The sequence below is a fragment of the Solenopsis invicta genome, chromosome 14 (genome assembly GCF_016802725.1).
Source record: "Solenopsis invicta isolate M01_SB chromosome 14, UNIL_Sinv_3.0, whole genome shotgun sequence".
NCBI lineage: Eukaryota > Metazoa > Arthropoda > Insecta > Hymenoptera > Formicidae > Solenopsis > Solenopsis invicta.
The window spans coordinates 3882032-3904391 of record NC_052677.1 but is presented as its reverse complement, the minus strand read 5'-3'; the positions used below and the strand labels follow the sequence as shown (position 1 = coordinate 3904391).

Sequence of the window (22360 nt, the reverse complement as noted above, 5' to 3'; positions counted from 1 at the left end):
GTAAGAATTATAGACAAAATGTTAATAATACAATCTATGTATTATTAAAAAGAATCAATTTGGATAATTTATGGCGTTTGCTTACAGGATTTACAACGTCTTTATTTAATGTTTTGGAATGTGAATGCATTCGAATAGTCAAATATGTTTTGCATACAATTTTTATTAATTGTAAGCGATGAGGTATATCTGTATCTATTTCCAACTCTTCGTAACATTCATCATTATTACTAAATACATTCGCGTTTAATACGAATCTGCGTGTCACTCGGTAAATAATTTGAGAGTATGCATCTTTATTCGCTAGATTATTTGTACCTTTTGCTACGGACTGCAGAAACTCAATTTCGGTGGCACAAATAATTTTTTGCCACCATGATTCGATGCATAAACTAAACCCCCCTTATTTTTAACATCAATTAATAATGTATATGATGCAAAGTTTTCTTGCCTATCATTATTTTTTCTAATAAGATTGGCAATGCAGCCTTTGCAGGTTAATTTAAGAAGAATTTTTTTAACTACAAAACCTGCTACATAATATAAAATATTATCTTTTAGGTAATTATTGTCACCCACATTGATAATATTGTATAATTCTTTGTTTTCAACGTCAGAAAAAAAATTGTTATTGTTAATATCGGAATTTACACCATGAATATCATCATGCTAATTTTTAACATTTGTTTTCTTCGTCCATGTTAATTTAAATCCTATATCTGTATGTTCTAGGTCAAAACCGACACAATTTGCTTTTTCTGACGCTAAAATCGAATTTTTCACAAGTATACTTTTCATGGCAGCTTTAAATTGTAATACATTTGGATTGTTATTCCAACTGTGTCGTCGACGCACTTGTGCAAAAAATAATTCTAAGTGGTCCTGGCCGAACCTGTACGTCATTAAGTATTTAAAAGAGTCTTCTAGTAATATAATTTTAGCAATTTGAAATATCGATTTAACGGCAGCCGCAAAACCAATAATAAAAACTTTTCTTCGACCAACACACAGTAATTGCTTATTGTTAGCTTCAGTTAAAGTATATAAATATTCAATTTTTTGTTCAATTTTCTCTTGCAAAAAACTGATGTTGTTATATAATAATGGTTTTTTAAACCCCTTTCCGAATGGATTGCGGGAATTTAAAAAGTCGAAAATTTCATCAATGGTTTTAATAAATTCTATTGTGCCAGTACAGTTTTTAAATTCTTCAACTTCGGACAATTGTAAAAATTCTAAGGCGGCCGCAGTTGAAGAACTTAAAGTCTGTACTGCGAGTTTGACTTTCATAATATTTGCATTATAATTTATATGCACAGAATTAATCCTGTTTGCAAATTTTAAATTCAATTCCAATTGAAGTTGATGTAAATTTGTTATATGACTCCAATTGATATCTGCAGTGGGAGATTTAAAAATTTTTAAATCTCCCAACGCGTTTCGGGCAAGTTTTACGCTGTGGCATGCAACGGGTACGAAATATACATTGTAATCAGAGCTCGGATGTTTAAATGTTGTTTTTAAATCACAATAATTTGTAAATAAATTACACCCTAATAAGTTCATTGTTGAATAATTTACGTGAGCACCATCACAAGTAACACTCCATATCCGAATGCCTGATTGCTGCGATAGTATTAGTGCAGTTTTCACTAGTTCTGCTAGAACGGGAGTGGTTACTTTATTAATGAAAAAATAACCTACCGGCCACTTCCACGTGCCTCTAAGTGAAACTAACATAAAGACGAGGGCTTCAATGGCTTCTGTTTCGACAGGTTCAATGGATACCCCATTACCATATTCACATAATCCAACGAATTTTGCTGATATAGGATCCCAGATTACTTGCTTTTGGATTGCCTTTGATCGAACACCATATTGCAATTACGCGAAACTTGTGGGAATTTTGAAATCTCTTGAAAAACATCCATCATAAAACCAGGTTCTGCATTCACTGACGACATCCAATTTCTTATGCTGCTTTCATGCGGCAAATGTAAAATTTTTCTGAAAATACCATCATTATTGATTATAAAATTAACTTATTACTCATAAATTGTTAAAAAAATGTTCATACCTGCAATAGTTATAAGCCTTCGGCGAATAATAATGCAGAGTCACCGCAAACTTCTTAATTTCGTCACTATATCGGCAACCCTTCCGACTTCATTTTGCATTCTTCCATTCGTTCTGGAATAATTCGCCAAGGCTTCCACCAAAATTATTAGAAATAACTTGACTTGGATCATTTTCAAGTAGATTCTTTGCTCTGTTAATATAACTGATATTTCTATATAACTGATATTTTGACAATTTATATAACAATTACAATTTATATACAATTCTTTTTCCGGCAATTTATGTATAATTCTTTTTCCGTTCACAAATATCTACCGATTTTATATACTTTCATACTATTTTCTTGCAACTACAGAATATCTTTTTGTAAGGGTATACATACATGTATATTTGAGTATGTCAACTTTATGTCTACAAAGCTGTACACTCAGCGTCATTGATTCTGTCCCTCGAAAATTTTTCCAAATTTTTCCAAAGAAGTCACCACTTTCTACATACTTACACTTTATAATTAATGTAACGACTAGAGCTTATTGATCGTTACATTAATTATAAACTGTTTGTAGAAAGACAACGACTTCTCAGTTTGGAAAATTTTCCAAGGGACAGAATCAATGACGCTGAGTGCTCAAATACATATATTGTATCAGACACAGAATTTATACTTTGTCATTGTACCGTAATGTTTTTAATAGACTCTCCATCTTTTCATCTCTTCGTGATACCTTCTGCATCAATGTCTTAATTGTTCTTTGCATTCGTTGTTTTCTTGGAGACATTTTCTGCATCTTTAAATAATAAACTGAAGGATCCATTATTTTCCGTTTTTTTACCGTAGTTATTTTAATTGTATCATCAATTGAATTTGCACTGGTAGTTGCTTTTGGACTCTCAGACAATACAATTGGAGTATGTTTAAATGAAGAAGTGCTTGAGCTCTCAGAATCAATATTAGGTGATAATTGATCGATATCTGGTTTCTTTAATATACTCCTCCAAGTTTTTGCAGGCGAACTCGCAGCGGGTGAATTTGTTACATAATTAGTTATATTAGGTATGAATGCAGGAGCAAAAACCTTAGAAAATATAGAAGGCACAGCAAGATTTTTCAAGCGTACACCACTTGTGTTTGTACTCTGTCCATGTAGTCCTCAACTTTAAAATGTGCACTGCAAATGAGGTGATTTTTAGTTGGTTGAAAACCTTCTCTTCCAATTGCGTTAATCCACATTTGCAATATTTCAGGCCGATTTAAAGGAAATCTAAAACGTGTATACGTAATGCTTATTTGAAATATAATCTCAGAATGTCATAAAACTCGTATGTTACAAACATATACATTCTATTTACCTGAATAAATGAAAACCATTTTTATTGCTATTTTTGCAACCCGTTATGCAGCAATTGCTTGGCATTATGGCACGATCAAAAAAACACATTCGATAATCACAATTAATATTAATATGTTCAACGGTGCTCAGCGGTCAACCGGCTCAGTTGTCAAACCTGTCAAACACATACGCACTAACCCAACCTACGTAGACGCCATTTTCTTGTTGGGTAAGATGGCCGAATCCGGATATCCTGCCGGACACAGCTATTCAGCCGAAGGTAGCGATCTAGTTTAGTATAGATATCTGTGGTTTGAACGCACGACACTCGCATAGTGCGCACTCAGTGCGCACTAAGTGGCACGAGATATTTTGACCGTGCCAGTTCAGTGCACTGGGTGCATGTAAGCATCAGTGCATTATTGTAAGCAATAACGAAGGAAGTTTCAAATTTGAAAAAATGAGCAATCTGGATTTGGATCTTTTTAATATTTTGGAAACATTTTTTGAATCTTCTTCTAGTTCAAGCAAAGAAGAAGAAATAATTGTAATCTTCCGAACTAGAAGAATGATTCCAAAAACTGTAAATTATGTAGCATGTGTGAAAAAAAATGGATATAAAAAATGACACCGTAAGTGTTATATCTTTTATACAAGTACATCAATTTTATACCTTTTTTAAAATATAATTAATTACTTGATGTAATATAATAGCATTTTTTTAATGATTATATACTATTTAATTACATATAGTAAAAATCATTACTTACTGAACACGAGATTACTTTTTTGAGGTTACTTTTTTCTTTTTCGCGTGATCTATTATAATTAACTTAAGTGACACTTGCACTGAAAATTTGGGCGTGTTCTTTTGCATTTGCACTATTCAGTGCAACTCATGGAACTTGTCCAGTGTTGGCGTGAACTGAGTGTGCACTGGTGCGCACTAACTTTTTCCCAATCGAAAACGCTATTACAGTGTTACCAACTTTATTATTAAAAGAGATATTTTCGATAGAACTTTCGGAATACAGTGTATGCAACACGAACAAACCTATTGTATTAGAGGTCGTCCATATTGAATATTAGTTAGAGACCCTATATCAGAGTCTGGACAAGATGCGGTTTGGGCAAAATCGCACGAGAGAGAAAGAGATACACCTCTCTCTCAAACTTATTCTGGACGTGTCTAACCTCAACTTAAACACGAAATCACGTGACACGTAAAGCTATTGTTGTGTGTTCTTTGTGCAAGTTTATTTTAAAACCTATCAAAAATGGGTGGCTGTGCAGCCCCATTTTGTAATAATTCTAGAGCTAAAGGATACAATCTATTACAAAACAATGCAGATTGTGTAATAAATGTTTAAAATCAGTTGGCTCAAAAACTCCAATATTATATTCATTTACCAAATTCGTACAATTAAAATGTTACACAAATAATTGTTTATTTTTTGTTAATGTTGAAACTTTTTTAATCTTTTTTAGGTTTGAACAAATATTTCGACATTATTCTAAATATTTTAATAACATTATAGATATAAATTTAAAAAATTTTTTAATTAAAGAATGTAGTAAAGTTACAGCTAACCATATTTTACCATGTCACAACTTATATATAAATATAATTAAGAAGTTTGTAATTTTTAGATTAAAGATTTTTAATAAAAAAAATGCAATAAAATGTAAAAAAATATGACAATAAGTCAATGGTAATGCATACTATATTCAAATATATTGTATTACGTTATAAAAAAATTTTTATTTATTTATTTCCTATACTCGATTTTTCTATAACATCTAAACATAATACGAATATTGGAATTCAAATACAGGCGGGAGTTGACCAAAACTGAAGAACCAATCAAAAGTGATTGTCGCCTGTCCAGACTCTGATATAGGGTCTCTAATATTAGTTCATTTATGTATATTTATCTAGGTGGCGACTAAAACACAAAGCAAACTATGGGAGTTGGTTATCTATTTACTTATATGATCTGTGATTCAGTTATCGCGTGTATCGCGTGTATTGCGTATATATACCGGATATATGCGTACAAAGTGACGAATATTAGGGAATTGGACGTGAATTTAGGTATCGCGCTTTCGCGCGAAACACCATGGACGGTAGACGAAATAATCGCGAGATTATAACAGTATTATTTCTCTGTCTACTATGGTACGCAGTGTCTAGCAGCAGCAATGTTGTCGGCAAGATGTTGCTGTCGGAGTTTCCGTATCCACTCACAGTGACTATGGTCCAACTGACATCGATTACTGTGTACTCTGGCCCGTTCTTCAATCTGTGGGGCGTGAGGAAATACTCCTCCAACATAACATGGAGCTACTACTTGCGGCTCATCGTGCCACTAGCACTGGGCAAGTTTTTAGCCAACGTGTTCAGCCACGTCAGCATTTGGAAAGTGCCCGTTTCTTATGCTCACACTGGTATGTATACACAATATTTTAATAGTGGATATGTCAAGTACATCATACTTGTACGTACATAATGTATACGCGCATTACATCATGTATCACTTCACTCATCACATTACATTACATATGTCTCAAAAAAAGTTGAGTGGTTTCTCATGATCACATGAAAACATTGAAAACAAATTTTATAAAAGTAGACATTGAAATAAAGGATTTCTTAAAATAAAATAAGATCTTGAAAGATCAATTTAAATTTAATTATGAATTAAGTTTAAATTATGAATTTTATATTTGTTTGAGTTAACTTTCGTTAATAAGATGATTAATTATCTTTAGTTTATTTGATTGCTTATAGTTTACACACACACAAACATATATATATATATATATATATATATATATTATAGTTTGTGTGTGTGTAAACTATAAGCAATCAAATATATATATATATATATATATATATATATATGTATGTATGTATGTATATATATAATACACACACACACACACACACATCTTGAATTTTTGTTTATATATTTTTAGTAAAGAAACTATTAATGAAATGATTTACAGGAAGAGAGTAGGGAAATTTCCAATAGCCTTTTAACTATGAGAAATATCTAAATAATCTTAATCAATTAATTTTTATTTTCATATTTTCAAACAAAATTGACTTAGTTTGCACATATATTTACTCTATTATTAATACTTAATTAAATTTATGGGAAGACAACTTCATAAAAAGTATGTTTCTGAATCTTTATGAAGTTGGCATCTAACTTTCAAAATTAGAAATTTTATTAAGAATTCTGTTTACATCCATCATAATAATTTTAAAGTTCTTATCAGGTTTTAGTTATGGTTTGGTTATTAAATATTTTCAAGTTAATTTTTAATCTACCCATACCTCACATTACAAAAAAATTGATTTTTATGATGAAATTGTAGTTTTTAAAGTTCTAGAGTTTCTGATATGTTTTTCGTAAGAGTTTTGACCTATATGTATATTTAAATAATTTTTAACTCTTAAACAGGTATTGAAAATTCCCCTAGATTTTTGATCGCTTACTGTGTGAATACGGAATGAGAAAAAAGATTTGGGCTAGGTGGAAAAAAGTTTGAAGTTTCCTGTATCAACTGTTACAATTTACCAACTTCATTGCTCAATTAAAATAAAATGGTATGATAGTAAAGTTTTTTCAGGAAGGTTGCCCAGACCCACATATGTGTTTAAGTGACACCTCATCATAAGAATAAAATATCATGTTATTAGAAGTTCTAACCATTATTTCTGATAGTTCTGCAATAGTTTCAAAATTTTCTATAGATTTTGTCCTGAGTTTCAGGACAATATATATTTTTAAACAATTTTTAATCTTTACAGTATGGAGTTACTAGTTTCAGATCCTGAGACATTTAATGCAGTTTTTAATTGATTGTTGGGCAGTTACATTGATTTTTTCTAGTAACTGAACTGTTTAGGAATCCAATCAGGATGTATTTGTATTTTTCCCGCAATTACTATACAAAACAGATATACAAAATATGAACTTAGATACTTAACAGTAAAAGAACAATAAATAAATAAAAAACTATATACTACTTTCTGAAAAAATGTATTGCATCGATTCTCGAATTATCGAATTTATTGTTGTCGCTTTTCCGAAATGCTGATTGGTTCTATCGCTGTGCTAACTTCGTGATCGGTTGTCACAGCGGAGATCGTGTTAACAGTAATAGACATAATAACTGTTACATGCATAAAGAGGTTAATAGTGTAATATTATTATATTATTGAATTAATTATTACAAATTTATTTATTGTGTTGGTTCTGTTTCCTGCATCTAAAGATTTTTCTTTTCCTTTGGAGGATTTCATGATTGTTTCAGATAAGTTTTAATAAACGTCTTTATTTATAGTTGTAAAAATTATCCTTAGAAAGAATTGATATTTTGTATTGTACTTTATTTTCAGATAGCGATTTCGTTTAACATTTATTACATTATTGTTGTTAAAATGTTCTTTTGTATATAAACATATTGTGAGGTTGGATTAGAAAAAGTATAAAAATGAATTAATGATAGAAGAAGAGTTTTGTGGTACTAATACAGAAAAAAGAAGGGAATTTAACAAAGTGGAGAAGGTAATGATTTGAAGATTTTTATATAAAGGAACAATGGGTAAATATCATGTGATATTTGATATTTTGTGTTAAAAAAATAAAAATTTTTCTAATAGAATATTATCAATTTTAGTAAATATTTATAAATTTAAAAAATTTTTTTCTAATGAAATTTTATCTATTTTAGTAAATATTTTTAAAAACGTGAAATTATTATAAAGAAGAGAAGAGAAAAGGAATAGAATAGTATTCTATAATATGAAAAGAAAGGAAGGAAGGAGGAAGGATCAAAAGAGTTTAGAATGGAAATAAAATGATTAAAAAGAAAAATGAATTGAAGGTGTTGGAAAAGGTAAAGGTTTTTAAATTAGAGTTGAATAAAGTAAGGACATCAATTAAACATCAGATTAAGAGTTTTTTTTAATAATAGACAAATATTACATGATATATTGATATTTTGTGTCATAAAAATGAAAATTTCTGTAATGGAATATTATGTATTTTAGTAAAATTTTTTTAAAATGAGAAATGATATAGAAAAAGAGGAATAGAAAAATATAAAAAAAGAAGGATCGAAGAAGTGTAGAATGGAAATAAAATTGAATAGAAATAGGAATTGAAGGAGTTGGAGAAGTAAAGGTTTCTGAATAGAATAATACAAAAAGGAAAAAAGGAAGAAGGAAAGATCAAAGAAGTTTAAAATGAAAATAAACTTAAAAGTAGAAATGAATTGAAGGTGTTGGAGAAGGTAAGGGTTACTAAATAAAAAATGAATAAAGTAAAGACATCAATTAAACACCAGACTAAATGTTTTTTTTTTTTTTTTTTAATATTGGGCGAATATTACATATTTTGTGTCATAAAAATGAAAATTTTTGTAATAGAATATTTTGTATTTTAGTAAAATTTTTTAAAAATATGACATGAAGATATAGAAAAAAAAGGAATAGAATAATATAAAAGGAAAGATTGAAAAAGTGTAGAATGGAAATAAAATTGAATAGAGATAGGAATTGAAGGTGTTGAAGAAGGTATAGGTTTTTGAATAGAATAATACAAAAAGGAAGGAAGGCAGAAGGAAGGATCAAAGTAGTTTAAAGTAGAAATAAAATTGAAAGGAGAAATGAAGGTGTTGGAGAAAGTAAAGGTTAATAAATAAACGATGAATAAAGTAAAGACATCAATTAAATACCAGATTAAAGATTTTTTTTAAATAATGGACAAATATCACATAATATTTTGATATTTTGTGTCATAAAAATGAAAATTTTTCTAATAGATTATTATTTATTTTGGTAAAATTTTTATAAATGTGAAGTGAAGATATAGAAAAGAATAGGAATAGAATAATATAAAAAGGCAGGATCAAAGAAGTGTAAATTGGAAATAAAATCAAACGGAGGTAGGAATTCAAGGTGTTGTAAAAGGTAAAGGTTTTTGAATAGAATATGAAAAGGAAGGAAGGAAGTAAGAAGGATCAAAAATTTTAGAATAGAAATAAAATTGAAAGGAAAAATGAATCAAAGGTGTTGGAAAAAGTAAAGATTTTTAAATAAAAGATGAATAAAGTAAAGACGTAATTAAACATCAGATTAAGACTTTTCTTTAATAATGTACATATTTTGATATTTTATGTCATAAAAATAAAAATTTTTTTATTAGAATATTATGTATTTTAGTAAAGTTTTTTAAAAATGTGAAATAAGGATAGAAAAGACGGAATAAAATAATATAAAAAGGAAGGATCGAAAGAGTATAGAATGTAAATAAAATTGTATGGAGGAAAGAATACAAGGTGTTGGACGAAATGAAGATTTTTGAATAGAATAATATGAAAAGGAACGAAGAAAGGAAGAAGTATCAAAAGAGTTTCGAAAGGAAATACAATATAAAATTGAAATGAGAAATGAATTGGAGGTGTTTGACAAGGTAAAGATTTTTAAATTAAGGATAAATAAAGTAAAGACATCAATTGAACACCAGATTAAAGGTTTTTGTTTAATAATGGGAGAATATTACATATTTTGATATTTTGTGTTATAAAAATAAAAATTTCTTTAATAGATTATTATTTATTTTAGTAAAATTTTTCAAAAATGTGAAATAAAGACATAGAAAAGAAGAAGAATAGAATAATATAAAAGAAAGGATTGTAGAATAGAAATGAAATTGAATAGAGATAGGAATTGAAAGTTTTGGAGAAGGTAAAGGTTTTTGAATAGAATAATACAAAAAGAAAAGAAAGAAAAAAAAGGATCAAAGAAGTTTAAAATGGAAATAAAATTGAAAGGAGAAATGAATTGAAGGTGTTGGAGATGGTAAAGATATTTAAATAAAGGGTGAATAAAGTAAAGATATCAATTAAATACTTGATTAAAAGTTTTTTTTAATAATAGGCAAATATTACATAATATTTTTATATTTTGTGTCATAAAAATAAAAATTTCTCTAATAAGTTATTATGTATTTTAGTAAAGTTTTTTAAAAATATAAAATATAGTTGTTGAAAAAAAGAAAAATGGAATAATAAGAAAGGGTAGAAAGGAAAGAGGAAGGATCGAAGGAGTGTAAAATGGTAATAAAATTGAAAGGAGAAAGGAATTGAAGATATTCTGGGAAGGTAAAGATTTTTAAATAGAGTTATATAAAAAGGAAGGAAGGAAGAAGGAAGAATTGATTGAGTTTTGAATGAAAATAAAATTGAAAGGAGAAAAGAAATAAAGGTATTGAAGAATGTGATAATTTTTAAATAAAAGACGAATAAAATTAAGAATGCTATTAAATACTGGTATGAAGGTTTTTTTAAATAATGGTTTTTTTAAATATCGTGTGATATTTTTATTTTTTTGTCAAAAACAATAAAAATTTCTGTATTGGAATATTACCTATTTTGCTAAATTTTTTTAAAAATTACTATTAAAGATGAAGAAAAGAAGAGGAAAAAAAATATATAAATTGGAAGGAAGGAGGAAGGTTTGAAGGAATTCAGAATGAAAATGAAATTGTAGAAAAAAAAATTTGTGATGAAGGAGGTAAAGATTTTTTTAATAGAGTAACAAAAAGGAAGGAAAAAAGAAGGAAAGATCAAAAAAGTGTAGAATGGAAATAAAATTAAAAGGAAAAAGGAATTGAAAGTTTTAAAGAAAGTAAAAATTTCTGATTAGAATAATATGAAATGGAAGGAAGAAGTGGGGATGGATCAAAGGAGTTTAGAAAGAAAATAGAATTCAAAGGAGAAAAGAGTTGAAGATATTGGGGAAAGTAAAGATTTTTGAGTAAAATAATACAAAAAGGAAGGAAGGAAGGAAGGAAGGAGGAAAGATCGAAGGAGTTTAGAATGGAAATAAAATTGAAAGGTGAAAGTAATTGAAGGTGTTTGAGAATGTTAGGATTTTTAATTAAAGGATGAATAAAATTAAGACACGAAATGAACACCAGTTTGAAGTTTTTTTTTAATAATGTGCAAATATGCGATAATATTTTCTACCATAAAAATAAAAATTTTTCTAATGAAATATTACATATTTTATTAAAGATTTTAAAAATGTCAAATAAAGAAAAAAAAGGTATAGAATAATGTAAAATTGAAGGAAAGGAAAAGGAGGGATTCAAGGATTTCAGAATAGAAATGAAATTGAAAGAAGAATAGAATTGAAGGTGTTGGAGAATATAAAGATTTTTGAATACAATAGTATAAAAAGGAAGGAAAGAAGGAGAAAAAATCAAAGTAGTTTTGAATGGAAATAAAATTGAAAGAAGAAAGAAATTGAAGGTGTTTGAGAATATTAAGATTTTTAAAAAGAAGATAAATAAAATTAAGGCATTAATTAAATACCAGTTTAAAGGTCTTTTCTTAATAATGGGCGAATATTACATGTTTTGATATTTTCTGTCATAAAAATAAAAGATTCACTAATAAAATATATATTTAAGTAAAATTTCTTAAAAATGTTAAATGAAGATAAAGAAAAAAATAGGAATAGAATAATAATAAAAGAAAGGAGGAAGGATCTAAGGAGTGTAGAATGGAAATAAAATTGAAAGTAGAAAGGAATTGAAAATGTGTTGGAGAAAGTTAAAATTTTTAAATAACAAATGAATAAAATTGAGACATCAATTAAACATTAGTTTAAAACTTTTTAATAATGGGCCTATATTACATAATATTTTGATATTTTGTGTCATAAAAATAAAAGTTTTACTATTAAAATATTACCTATTTTATTAAAAAAAATTTTAAACATGTGAAATAAGAAAAAAGAAAGGAGTAATAAAATACTGTAAAAAGGAAGGAAGGAAGGAGAAACGATCGAAGGACTGTAGAATGGAAATAATATTAAATGGAGAAAGGAATTGAAGGTGTTGGAGAAAGTAAAGGTTTTTGTATAAAATAATATAAAAAGGACGTAGGGAAGCAGGAAAGATCGAAGGAGTTTAGAAAGGAAATAGAATTGAAAGAGGACAGTAATTGAAGATATTTAAAAATGTTAAGGTTTCTAAATCAGAGATGAATAAAATTAAAAATGCTATTGAATATTGGTTTCAAAATTTTTTTAATAACGAGTGTATATAATGTGATATTTTTATAATTTTTGTCATAAAAATAAAAATTTCTCTAATATAATATTATCTTTTTTAGTAAAGTTTTTTAAAAAATGTGTATTAAAGAGCAAGAAAAGAAGAGGAATAAAATAATATGAAAAGAAAAAGAAGAAAGAAGAAAGAATTGAAGGAGTTCAGAATGAAAATAAAATTGAAGAAGGAAGGAATTTATGGTGTTTAAAAACGTAAAGATTTATGATTAGAATAATATCTAAATCAAGGAAGAAAGGAGGAAGGATCGAAGGAGTTTATAAAGAAAATAAAATTGAAAGAAAAAAAAAGTTGAAGGTGTTTGAAGAGATTAAGGTTTTTAAATCAAAGGTGAACAAAATTTGGAATTCTATTAAATACTGGTTCGAAAGTTTTTTTTAAAATAATGCGTGAATATTATTTGATATTTTGATAATTATAATAAAAATAAAAATTTCTCTAATAAAATATTATCCATTTTAGTAAAGTTTTTTAAAAATGAGTATTAAAAATGAAAGAAAGTATAGAAATACAATAGAATAATATAAAAAGGAAGGAAGGAAGGAAAAAGGATTGAAGAAACTTTGTATGAAAATACAATTGAAAGGAGAAAGGAATTAAATGTATTGGAGATGGTAAGATTTTTTAATAGAATATTATAAAAAGGAAGAAAGAAAGGAAGGAGGAAGGATCAGAGGAGTTTAGAATTGAAATAAAATTGAAAGGAGAAAGGAATTGAAGTTGTTGGAGATGATAAAGATTTTTGAATAGAATAATAGAAAAAGGAAAGAAGGAAGGAGAAAGTATTGAAGGAGTGTAGAATGGAAATAAAATTGAAAGGAGAAAATAATTGTTCGTGTTTGAAAAGGTTAAGATTTTTAAATAAAGTATGAATAAAAAAAAATTAAAACATCAAGTAAACACCAGTTTGAAGGTTCTTTTCTAATAATGTGCTACTATTATATGATATTTTGATATTTTGTGTCATTAGAATAAAAAATTTCTCTAATATAATTTTATCCATGTTATCTGTTTATTTCGACAAATTGTTTAATTTATTACGTGTATCACGGATCTTCCAATATAAACTCTAATCCAACATGTTTTACGTTGATCGTATTTCCAGTTATTATTCCCATATAATCTTCTCAAGTTAATCATTTATTTTAAATTATTTATGCCTGTTTATATAAACAACACAAAGATCTTTTTAAAATTTCTGTAGTAATTATTTTCTTAATTATTGATACAATTAATATTTAATATTTTAAAATACTAAAATTATTAAAAAAAGTTTATAAATAATAAAATGCAAGCACCCAAATGTATTAATAAAATTCTAACTCAATGAGTTCCGAAAACACAAGGATATAAATAGCGTATTTATAAAATCCAATTGAAGAAAAATTCAACTTTTAAAAACCAAAAATATTTTTATCTGCATCTTAGAAAAAATTAATATGCTATTTTAACTTGCTTAAGTTAATTAAAGTTTTATAAATTTGTAATTTTTGTACAACACTCAATATATGTAAAATAAAATAATCTTTGAATACCTATATTATATAAAGGTAAAGGTTTGTAAATAAAGAACGAAAGAAATTAAAAATACAATTGAATGCGAGTTTGAGGATTTTTTAAATAATGGTTGAATATCATATTGTGTTATAAAGTTTTATGTTATAGAAATGAAAATTTCTTTAATCGAACATTATTTCTTTTAGTAAAGATTTTAAAATGTGTGCAATGAGGGTAGAGAAACGGAGAGATATGAAATAATATAAGAAAGAAGGAGAAAGAATTGAGTGTAAAATAAGTAAAAAATAGAAAACAGAAAGTAATTAAAGGAGGTAGAGAAGGTAAAGTTTTAAATAAAATTCGAAAGAAATTAAGAATGTAATTTTACACAAATTTGAAGGTTTTTTGATAAAGGATGCATATCATGGTATATTAATATTTTATGTTTTAAGAATTACTATTTCATTAACCGGACATAATCTTTTGTAGTAAAAATTTTAAGTGTGAAATAATGTAAGGAAGAAGGAAGAAGAATTGTGAGAGTGTAAAATAGGAAAAAAGTAGAAAGGATTTAAAGAAGACTGGGAAATGTGAAGATTTTTAAATGAAGGACAAAAAAAATTAAGAATGCAATTGAACACAAGTTAGAAGATTTTTTTAATGACCACGTATATCTCAGAAAATAAAATTTCAAAAGTGAACTTTTCATTGTGATATCTCTGCCCATAGTACACGGATAGAAAAAATAAAAACATTTTCATTATAAAACTTTACCCATCGTTTGAGAGTATTTAGAACTTGATCGATTCAAAAGTTATTGAGATATGATAATCTCGTGTTCTTGGAAGTTGATGACTCGTGTATAATATTTGTTTTTAATACAAAAATGCAATCATATCACGCTAAGTATAAACGTTATTGTATATTAAATAATTATAAACTAAATAATTATAACATGTTTAAATTTTAAATTTTGTGTAGATTTTGGTTATATAAAAAACATAAAAGAGTTGTACATATGGGTATCAATTACAAGAACGTGATATTAACGTATACTACTATTAATGATAATTTTAGAGACATTTATCCTATCAGGAAACAATATTTTTTAAATATTTAAAAGACATTATAATGAAAAAAAAAAAATATATATATATATACACATATATACATTTGCGTATATATATATATAGTATATATATAACATTTAAAAAACATTGTCTACTGATAGGGTAATAATAAATCAAATCATATTCTATGTTTATTTATTCATAATCTGTCATCAAGAACATGATCTGTCATTTGTCATCGTGAACTGTATTATTCTTAATCATGAATATATAATTTTTGAAATTCTTATTATTTATATATTTAGTTATATGTAAACATGAAATTAAATAAATGGCGCGCGCCTAGCGCGCGCTTGTGTTGTTCTAGTATAGTTTAAACTATGTACAAGTAATATAAACACATTATAATTTAATTTATTATTTAGAATATGTTTAGGGAAATTTGGTAATGATAAAGATAGAATAACATAAATAGCGCTATTAGCGTGAAAATATGATTTGTCTCATATTTACCAAATTTGTAAAAATGGACCCAAGTAAAGTTTCTTTGAATTTTATACATAAAAGCACATTTTTCACTCCTTTCAATAGTTATCCGTGTGTTTTCCTGTCTAAATAGGCGTCACTTTACATGCTTTTTACGACTATTTACAGACTGTTAGGCGGAAAAAGGATAGTCTTAACCCATTTTTAAGCCATCTGATTAGTCTGTTTTATCCAAATTGGCTTTATGTACAAATGACACGTCGGACAAAATTACATGTTATTTTACGCAATTTCTCGTTTCTGGCGTCACGACTTCAATCTGGCCGCAGCGAGTACTCAGGAGCCTTAATATCTAAGAAGCTGTCAAAAGATTAAGAGAGTGAACGTTCAAAAACGTATAGTAACTTTTGGAATTTTTACTTATATGTAGTTAAATAGTGAATGGAAATTTATTTTTTTAATGTGTTTATCTTAAGGTACACACAATAGAATAGAATAGAATAAAATAGAATAGAATAGAATTCGATCCTCTTACAAATCTTACACTTACAGTTTTTCACTATTTAATTTATCTTACATCTATCTTACAGCTAATTTAACACTAATTTACTATATATGTACACACACACACGTCCGGGACCTCCGCTTTTGTCACAATTCCAATTTTCATTTCAATCTTTTGTCCGAATTCTATTTCTGCTCATTTTGGGCAAATTGGGCATATCTCTTTCTCCCCCTCACACTTTTTCTCTTACTCTTTCTGTATCATACTCTTCTTTTTACTTTGTCTTTCATTCTCTTTTCCTCAACCTCTCTCTTACATCCTCTCTCTCTCTCTCTCTCTCTCATCCTCTCTCCCCCTTTCTTACTCTGATCCTTCTTTCTTCATCTCTTCCTTTCTCACCGCTCTCCTACTTACTTTCTGTTACATAAAATATTTTTTTTTTTTTCTGTCAAAATGGCAGCGCTGGAGCGCTACAAGATTGCGTTTTTCTCATAGACCTCTACGGCTTGCAATAAAAATGCCATATACTTTCTAAAGATAAAATACAAAATTTTTTTATAATGTACATTTTTGTTAAAGAAGTACGCATGTTTATATTAAAATATTGATTTCTGTAGAAAAAGGAACATTCAAAAACAAATTTTTATTTTTATCTAAAAAATTTAGAGAAAAAGTATTTATAACAAAAAAGTTTTTAACCGATTGTAAAAATCATATATACTTTGCTAGAGCATTTAATTTAGCAGCTACTGTAAAAATTTTAAGCAGAATGGATAAAATTTGTTAAAGTTATGTTGCAAGCCCCAAAAAATGTGGTTTTGAGAAAATCACGTTTAAAGTTTTGAGCAACATTATTTCATATTTAACTAGAAATTTTTAACTTTATTAATTTTTAAGATTCTAAGGAATCATTTAAAACAATTATTTTTTTTTGAAAGTTTCACCCGGATGTAATTCCTTAAAGATGTTTGTATCCTTTAATTATAGATATTTGGAAAATTATAAAAGACAGTCCTACAACATAAGTTTTATCTAATTTATATTTTTGTTAACGATTTTACTTTATAAGTTACAAAATATTTATTATATTGTAATAGTTTAGGATTATTATAAAGATATATTATAAATATCTCTTGTAATTATCTTCTTTGTTACTGTCAAACAATAATTTCTAAGAGTATAATTAGGATTTATAAAAATATATAATTACATTTAATAGTTATGGCCAAATATTCTCTATTTTTTTCAATTAATAATTATATGAAATGAGGATATAATAAAATAATATATTTTGATAAAATGATTTTATTTATATTTATTACAATACATATAATTTAAAATCTAGTCGAAGACCCATATAGATCTGGAACTGTTCACATATTATATACATAGTTCTCGTCTTATATTGTTTTCTTTTTATAAACTAACAACATGATTTCTTGGCACAATTAGACTGCATTTGCATCGTATAATTCAAGCTATTAATGTTATTAAATAAATGTGTTTTGTTGGATTCTGACCATTATTGTAAATAATGTCTTTCCTTAGTTCATCAATTGGCCTTCGAGCTAGAATTATCTCTAGCATACTGTCTTTCCTTTTCTATAAAATCATCTGCTCTATCACAGCTTCGATACAGCTTCGAAGATATGTAAATTGTGTAACACATAATTGACCAATATTACGTGAGGAATCATATTTACCATATTTATATGTAGGTACTTCATTCTTCAAAATCTTTCTTTCAATCGAGAAAATGCTCTTTCCACTTGTCTTATTTTTGACAATTCTTTGTCGACGTTGATTTAAACTTGCATTATAATAAAAATATCAAAAAATGTATAGCATAATTGCGATTTTTGTTCTAGATAGCATGCAAGCTATTAAATTACTAGAAATTCTGCATGCTATATTCTGCAAATTTAGTAATTGGCAGAACACAGCATACAGAACTAGCTCCCATGTGATCTAAAGATTATGCTACATTAATCGCATCGCAACGTCAACGTTGCAATCCAGACAGTGTCTAGCTATCTTGATACTAGCTTGACGTTTATTGGCTTAGAATCATTGTGACATTGCGATGCGACTAATGTAGAACAATTTTTACATGAAAAAACTACTTTGTGTTGCAAGTCGCTTTATAATTCAATTAATGCAAGTACAATATGATAATTAAAACAAAAAAAGTAATAAAATCAACTAACTTCTGTCAAATTACCTTTGTTTATATAGGATGGCATGCACTAAGACAATATTGAATAAACTTTATTACAAATAATATACTCATTTCCTAAGAAGAACTTTGCATGATTTTTTTGTACAGACATTTATAAATCTGAATTTCTGAATATCCTAGAATCAGACAGAATTCGCGACTCCCACAAAACAATGACCAGACCTGCAAGATATTATAAATATCTTGCAAAATAATAGCAAAATTTACGTTTCTTGGTTTTATATGACTCGGAGTGAAGCTAGATAGATAGAAACATAAAAATAAGTTAAGATATGCTGTTAAAATCAACGAAACAATCAAAATATAAAAATAGAATTACATGTGGAACAAGAATGGATATTTGTAAACTAGATTCTAGAACAGCTGGAAATACAATTTTATTCAATCTCCTTTTTACAGCATTTATTTCGTCTCTTTAGGTGGCCACACAATATTATCTCTATATTATTTATAATCAGAATTCCCAACTTGCAGATTCTGTTACATGACGCATGCTTGTGTATGTACCGTGCCATTGAAAAAAACCCAGATAACAAAATGCGCGCATAGTGATTTTACAGAGCCGCATGCCGTGCGGATTATGAACTCACGGTATCCAACAGATGCGTCATCATATAAGAATCATATTGGTCGCACGCGTGCGGTATTCATGCGTGCGAGCGATATGAACCTCAAATGCGTTCTCCAAATGAGACTCATTGCTTACATACATGTCTACTGCACTCAAAAATTCTAATCATTGCCCATTTTTTTCATGTCCCAATCAGCACACAATATTTAAAAAATGTTTTTAAAAACATTAAAAAAATTTTTGCAATAAAAAAATTCTTTAAAAACGTTAAAATTAATGGATTTATGCTCCTTTTTACATTAAACAAATTTTTTTATAATATTGAGGTTTTTTCTTAAGAATTTTTTTTCCACGAAGTCACCCATCCAAGTTGCGACCCCGGTGAACATTGCTTGATCTCTGTGATCGTTGCAAACTGATCTCTTGTGATGATCTATAAACACTTTGTGCTAATACATGTCCATCATTGATAGATCAATATATGTTATTGAAAAGACGAAATCTATATAAAGCATATTATTTATATAAATATATATAATTAAGTTAACTTTTTACTGATTTTTATAGATGTTATTGAAACATTTTTTAAACGAATTTTAAAATCAATAAGTAACTAAAAAATAATTAGCTTAAATGTTAAATAAATAATAAACATAATTTTATAGATGAAAAGTAAATAAAATAATTAATATTAAATAAACATTTAAAAAATGCTTACTAAAACAATTTTTTTAATTGAATAATTTATGAAAAATAAATACTTAAACAATATGGTTAATACATCGAATAGGGAAGGCTGCCTCGATGACCTTGACCTTGACATATGTTGTCAAGGTCGTGACCCTGAGTAACGTCCAACAAGTTTTAGCCGTCACTCGCCCTTCGTAAAAAAGTTATAATCATAAAAATCATTTATGAAAATTAAAAGCGCTAACTACACATATACTCACATATACACATAAAAATATGGTACAGAGAACGCGTGGGCGGGGGAGGGGCTCCGCCCTTCCCCCTGCATCCCTTCACCGTATTTTTTCTAACCTAACCTAACTTAACCGTATTTTAAGTGTAATTTGGCCAAGGATATCCAATTGACCACGTTGCAATATTAGATTTAAAATTAAACTAAAATAGAATTAAGAATTAGGTTAGGTAAGGTTAAGAAAAATACGGGAACAAGGCTGATCTTACAAGCTATTAGTATTGTTCCGCGCAGTGTGCGTGTGCGTGTGCACGTAACCTAACCTAACCCATAATTTCAAATCTAATATTATTACAAATTTCGGCAAAAATAGGAATAGGTTCCCTGCCGAAAATATGCGATTAAAACCGATTAAAAAAAAAGTAATCCAAATCGATCGGGATTTCTGCACCGAAAATACGGTATTAAAACCGATTAAAAATTAGATCGGAATTAGTATAATTCGGACGGATTAATATTGGGATAAATCCATTTCAATCCAAAATTACATGATTTCATAAATTATAATTAAATCGAAATGCAATATGACACGCTGAGACTCTAACAAATCTTGTGTGCCATTTTTAAATAAAGAGATATTTGGATGACAACACTATAAATCACGTTTAAAAATTTGTAAAATTGTTCAAAAGCTATGATTTTTTGGCAGTTCATAAACCGTCAAGAAAAAAATAGTTTTAGAACAATTTTACAAATTTGTTAAAATAATTTACAATGTTATTTTATCAAAATAGCTTTTTATTTGAAAATAGCACGCAAGAATTCTCAGCGTCTCAGCGCATCATTTCTTGCTACTAGTGTCAGGATTCTTAAATGTGATGGTCACTGAGAGTATTTAGGAGTCTTAATGCAACTACATTAAAATTTGTAAAAATTTTTATATTATTCATTACACTTAAACAATTTATAAATTTAAAAACAGAAATATATATAGAATAGGTGTCATATTTCACAGTCAGAAATATCGTAAAGCACGAAAGACGAGCAATACAATGGTTCAGTTGCATTCAGGTGAATATGAACAAATATTACACATCACTCTCTTAAATAATAAATGTCACATTCAAATATCAAAAATTACAATCAGTTCCAACAAACCGTTCGTACATGTATCGTACATGGATAAGATAGAATGAGAAGATTATGTACATAACTTAATAGTTCCAATAAGTGATGTAAAAAGCAAGATTATTCATGTAGATGTAGGATATTCTAGATATTTATGCAAACCTCCGAATGTATATGAGATTCAATAATATGGTAATAAATACAATGCTGTTTATAAAAAAATGTTATTGTACATTTTATTTAAAAAAATTTTAATGCAAATGTTATGCAAACCTCAATTATTAATAAGAAATATTGTAATAAACAACTTTTTATTTATTTAAAAAATCTACAATTTATGTCTAGGTATACTAACGTGGTTGAAATTTAATTGTTGGTTAATTTACAGAATGACAATGTCAAAATTTCTAATATAATTATTGCATATAATATAGTAGAAATGCTTAAATTTCGGAGTTGCCAGCATCCTACAAGTTAACCAATGATTAAATTTAAACCTTTGATAGAAATGGGCATTAAGCGGATTATTTTGGATTATATATCCATTCGATTATTCAAATTTATTTGGATTGACAACAGTATGGATTAGAATGTAATTATTTCGGATTAGAAATAATTCGCGAAAGCGATATTAAAATCAATTACGGTTTGTATAGAATTAAAACCGATTATTTTTTAATCCGCTCGTGGATTGAATCGATTAAAAGATGCTTAAAACCGATTAAAAAGGATTCCGTTTTAATCGGTTTTAATCGCACATTTTCGGCAAGGTTAGGTTAGCAAAAATACGTGAGGGGGTGCAGGGGGAGCCGCCCACGCATTCTTTGTACCACATTTTTGTGTGTAAATGTAAGTATATGTGAATATATGTGGGTATATGTGTAGTTATCGTTTTTAATTTTCATAAACTTTTTATGATTGTAACTTTTTAACGAAAGACAGCGATGGCTAAAACTTGTTGGACGTTACTCAGGGTCATGACCTTGACAACATATGTCAAGATCAAGGTTATCGAGGCAGCCTCCCCTATTCAATATATTTACCAACAATATTAAATAAACGTTTAAAAAAAATAAAATGAATATTAAATAAATATTAAATTAATATTTAATAAGTGTTAAATTAATATTTTTGAAATTGTTTTAAATAAAAAATTAATGTAAAATAAATATCAAATTAATGTTAAGTAAATGTTAAATTAATGTTTTTAAAAAATGTTTTGTCAAATGAATAATTAATGTGAAAAAAATATTAAATAAACATTAAATAAATATTTTTTTAAATCATTATTTCAAGTATTCAATTAATGTTACATAAACATTAAATAAATATTAAATGAATATTTTCTTTAAATCATTTTAAATATTTAATAAATGTTAA

At 27.4% G+C, this 22360-nt stretch overlaps 1 protein-coding gene, 1 long non-coding RNA gene and 1 pseudogene across 7 annotated transcripts in view; 2 read left to right on the top strand and 1 right to left on the bottom strand.

Moving 5' to 3' along the window:
- Positions 1 to 143: 143 nt before the first annotated feature.
- Positions 144 to 3644, bottom strand: LOC105207122 (annotated as a pseudogene).
- Positions 3645 to 5394: 1750 nt separating this feature from the next.
- Positions 5395 to 22360, top strand: part of LOC113005675 (solute carrier family 35 member E1 homolog) — a 47741-nt gene continuing 30775 nt past the window's right edge. For 4 of the 5 annotated variants that reach the window (XR_005576246.1, XR_005576244.1, XR_005576245.1 and 1 more), the window contains exons 1-4: positions 5722 to 5858; positions 7822 to 8027; positions 8157 to 8717; positions 15784 to 16010. Coding sequence is in view for 1 of the 5 variants with exons in the window: in XM_039457028.1 (XP_039312962.1) it covers positions 5531 to 5858 (328 nt within the window). In the remaining 4 variants the exon portion in view is untranslated. Of the gene's footprint in view, positions 5859 to 7821; positions 8028 to 8156; positions 8718 to 15783; positions 16011 to 22360 lie in introns of all 5 variants that reach the window. The other variant, XM_039457028.1, reaches the window with a different exon arrangement.
- On the top strand, positions 9626 to 14400 carry LOC120359469. Of its 2 annotated transcripts, XR_005576247.1 has the most exons (4): positions 9626 to 9898; positions 12609 to 12892; positions 13025 to 13176; positions 14266 to 14400. It is a non-coding gene; the product is annotated as an uncharacterized LOC120359469 (long non-coding RNA). The 2 variants fall into 2 exon arrangements; XR_005576248.1 differs by lacking the exons at positions 12609 to 12892; positions 13025 to 13176.